This window comes from Anoplophora glabripennis, unplaced genomic scaffold (genome assembly GCF_000390285.2).
Source record: "Anoplophora glabripennis isolate ALB-LARVAE unplaced genomic scaffold, Agla_2.0 scaffold1695, whole genome shotgun sequence".
NCBI lineage: Eukaryota > Metazoa > Arthropoda > Insecta > Coleoptera > Cerambycidae > Anoplophora > Anoplophora glabripennis.
Genome location: NW_019417771.1, coordinates 34,238 through 38,145, shown reverse-complemented (window position 1 = coordinate 38,145; position 3,908 = coordinate 34,238). Strand labels below are relative to the sequence as shown.

Below are 3,908 nucleotides of genomic sequence, written 5' to 3'. Positions count from 1 at the left end.
ATATATATATATGTATATAATATTACAAACTTCCTTATACGTTTTCTTCGCTTTTCTTGCTGGTACTTAAGGAAGTAGAGGTGGAATCTCTGATTGGACTTTTAAAACTCGACTCACTTAATTGGGTTGCAGAGGACACATTTAACCCTGGCCTCCTAATGCTTGCCCCAGTTCCTGCTGGCTTTAATGAGAAAAGAGATCCGAAAACGATATGTTGTACCAATGGAAATTTACTAAGTACCTAAAACAAATTTTTTCACAAAAAATTAAACTAAAAAAAAGACATTAATTTATTTCAGATTATTATAATAATTGTTCTTAAATATACACACATATAATTACATACATCAGTCAGATTTATTGTCATTAATAATCACAGCCACACAGAAAAAAAAAGTTGGGTATACTTTTTATGCGACATATATTTTTCGTAGTAATTTGGCCTCCTGAACACGAATCTGGGGTCAGAATTGGCCCATCACGTCACAATTTTTTCCTAACCTCAAAAAACTTGTGAAAAATAGTGAAAATTGATGAAAATTTACTGGGAAAATTTGGAAAAAAATTTATTTCCACATCAAATAGTACATTTTTATGTAAAAGACTCTGCTGAATTCAAATCCACTGTCAGAATTGAGCTAGAACGTGTGGTTTTTTTTCTAACCTCAAAAAACCGAGCAGGAATCGCTATTTTCAAATTCTGAGCGGATTTTGACCAGATTTTGTATAAAGGGGTTTTTTGGGTCGCTGATTACGAATATGAATTCACATTGTAAAAATTCAAGATGGCTGATCCAATATAGCGGGTGTACTTTTTTGAAATCCACCGATTTCAGTAAAATTTGGCATCATAAGGATTGCTGGTTGATCTCACCTTCATTAATCACACATCTGGAGCCAGATTTTCATAAATCAAGGTAAAAGATTCCACTCCGTCTAAAAATGTGACTTCGCTTAAAAAAATGACTTAAGGACTCTACACATGTAATGATGTGTAGTGTGATGTGCTTGTTTCCATGGGACAAGACAAAAAAGTTTCTACTTTATTCTTTCATTTATTTAGTCGTGCATGGGCTTATGGTTTTCCAATCAGATTTTTTTAACTACTATGCAGTTTTCCTATGGCATTTAGATGCTTTTATTTCTTAATAATTTTAAAGTTCAAGGAAAAGGACACATTACTGCCACACAGCACATCACTGCATCTGCTTATGCCTTCAATCTAAAAATGTGACTTTGCCGAAAAAATGCCGCCTACTCGGCCTAAAATTATGACTCTGCCTACAAATTTTACCTTGATTTATGAAAATCTGGCTCCAGATGTGTGATTAATGAAGGTGAGATCAACCAGCAATCCTTATGATGCCAAATTTTACTGAAATCGGTGGATTTCAAAAAAGTACACCAGCCATATTGGATCAGCCTGTATTGGATCTTGAATTTTTACAATGTGAATTCATATTCGTAATCAGCGAACCAAAAAAACCTTTTATACAAAATCTGGTCAAAATCCGCTCAGAATTTGAAAATAGCGATTCCTGCTCGGTTTTTTGAGGTTAGAAAAAAAAACACACGTTCTAGCTCAATTCTGACAGTGGATTTGAATTCAGCAGTCTTTTACATAAAAATGTACTATTTGATGTGGAAATAATGTGACGTGATGGGCCAATTCTGACCCCAGATTCGTGTTCAGGAGGCCAAATTACTACGAAAAATATATGTCGCATAAAAAGTATACCCAACTTTTTTTTTTCTGTGTGGCTGTGAAAGTCAGATATTTCTAATTTTACATTACTTTGAAATACATAAGATGTACATAATATCTTCAATTTTCAAGAAATAAAAAGGTTAAGAACAAAAATGAAAAGTGACGTTCCCCAATATCATTTTGAATTAAAACGGGTTTTAGGTACATTTAACAATTATTGTTGACACAATAAATTGTTTAAAAAACTAGTCAAGAAATTGTCCAACATTTTTACCTGTCAACAATAAATTGGACAATTTATCGATCAAATTTATCAGCTTTTAGAATAAAATTCAATCATCATAAAAGCAAACCACAAACCATAATAGACCTAATATCTTGTGCCATTAACGTAACGGAAAATTATATTTTATACAGTTGTAAGCATTAAAATATGTCAAATTATCTTTAGTTACACTGATTAATAGAAGAAATAATATTAATACAAAAAAACAGTTTAAAGTTATTCGTTAATACTTTCAAGTGTCACGGGAACTTATATACCTTGTACAGAATATTTTTTTTATTTATTATTTTCTTTACTTAAATCCAGGGACGGGCAGGTAGACAATCGCAACGTAGAAAATACAATTGTCTACGCGTAGACAATAACATAGGTGTAGACATAATTTGAAAGTGTCGACAATGTAGACAATGTCAACAATTAATAGAGGTACATATATAATTTAATAATAATAATATTACTTTATTGTTTAGAACATCTTTAACACTATAGTAAGTATAACAAAATAAAAATTCACATTATAAATTGCTGATTGACAGATTAAAAGAAAATGAACAGATTTACTAAAAATATTTTAAATTTTTTTCATTTTTATGTTTATCATTTATCACTACCCTTCATTTAGACAGGGTGTCCGCAAGTTTCACCGACAACGTTTGACTGCATATTTACGACGATAAATAAATACGATCTACGACAAAAAAAAATGTTTGGTTTTTGAGTTACAGGTCTTCAAAGTTGTCAAAAATAAAACTAATTTACTTAGTAATTTCATAACCCTTTTACCGATCGCGTTAAAATTTGGGACATTTATTTGGACCATTATGGCATATGATTTATTAAAGCTTTAGTCAAATCGATATACTGGGTGTTAGTTTTCTCTGGTTACCTCTCCCTTTTATACTCGGCGGCCGAAATTATAAAGAGTGACTAATACATAACATAAAAACACTATTACCATAATGCGTATAAAATATAAAATGATTTCTATACGGTTCAATATTATTTATCTTTGTGCCGCTCGCCATGCACATCGGTAGAATCTATAATCGTGTATAGACTGAGTTACACTGAACGTCGATCTATATTTTATCTCTGTCTTTTGCACTTGGTAGGGAATAGGGAAATGCTTTTTTAGTGGGTGTAAACGGACTTGATTTGCCCGACCTGAGAAACGTCATAGCATAAGCGTAGACGAGGGGTCTAATTCCATGGCTATAATAAATTTATAAATTAAAAAAACACAATTGGGACGTTTTAAAATGTGGTATTTCTCGTCCTGGTGGTTCGACGATCGAATTTTGGAAACATCGGCGATTTTGTGCATCTTCTCGGCCATGTCGGAGGTGTACGACTTCGTTCGTGTGCCTGCCGACATCGATGCGGTCTCCGGAGCCATTACATATTGATCGCGCCGTCTGCGAAGCTTCATGCGGAATCTTCGAAACATACCCAATTTTGTATATTATCTCTTAATGATGTTGGATGCGCGCAGCGTTCGCCTGAGTGTTTGCTTGCACCGACATGACGACGTAGCGGGCTCTGGCGCGATGGGAGGCCGATTGCGTCGTCTGCGGCATTTCGCGTGGTATGAACGTCCGCAAATTTTTCAAATGTAGTGCGAATCCGTTTTTTCAGTTTGTGGAGCTGTAACGAATATTGTGGATGCTGATTTTATGCGGATTGACAAGTGCATTGGAAACATATTAAGCAAGTTCGCTCGCCTTACATTCTACGACATTATCTCTGACCTACATTACATAAGAAACGCGCAGACATGCACGAAAATGCCTATACTCCGCGGTCGAAATTATAGAAAGTTAGTCAGACATAATATAAAAACACTATTACCATAATGCGTATAAAATATAAAATGATTTTTATACGGTTCAATATTATTTATCTTTGTGCCGCTCG

The 3,908-nt window shown here is 33.8% G+C and overlaps 1 protein-coding gene across 2 annotated transcripts in view; it reads right to left on the bottom strand.

The window, feature by feature from the left end:
* Nucleotides 1-13: 13 nt before the first annotated feature.
* The window catches only part of LOC108915639 (serine/threonine-protein phosphatase 2A activator-like), a 38,102-nt gene continuing 34,207 nt past the window's right edge, over nt 14-3,908 (bottom strand). For both annotated transcript variants that reach the window (XM_018721728.2, XM_018721729.2), the window contains exon 7: nt 14-241. In XM_018721728.2, the coding sequence (XP_018577244.1) occupies nt 35-241 (207 nt within the window). In that variant the 3' untranslated portion in view covers nt 14-34. The remainder of the gene's footprint in view (nt 242-3,908) is intronic.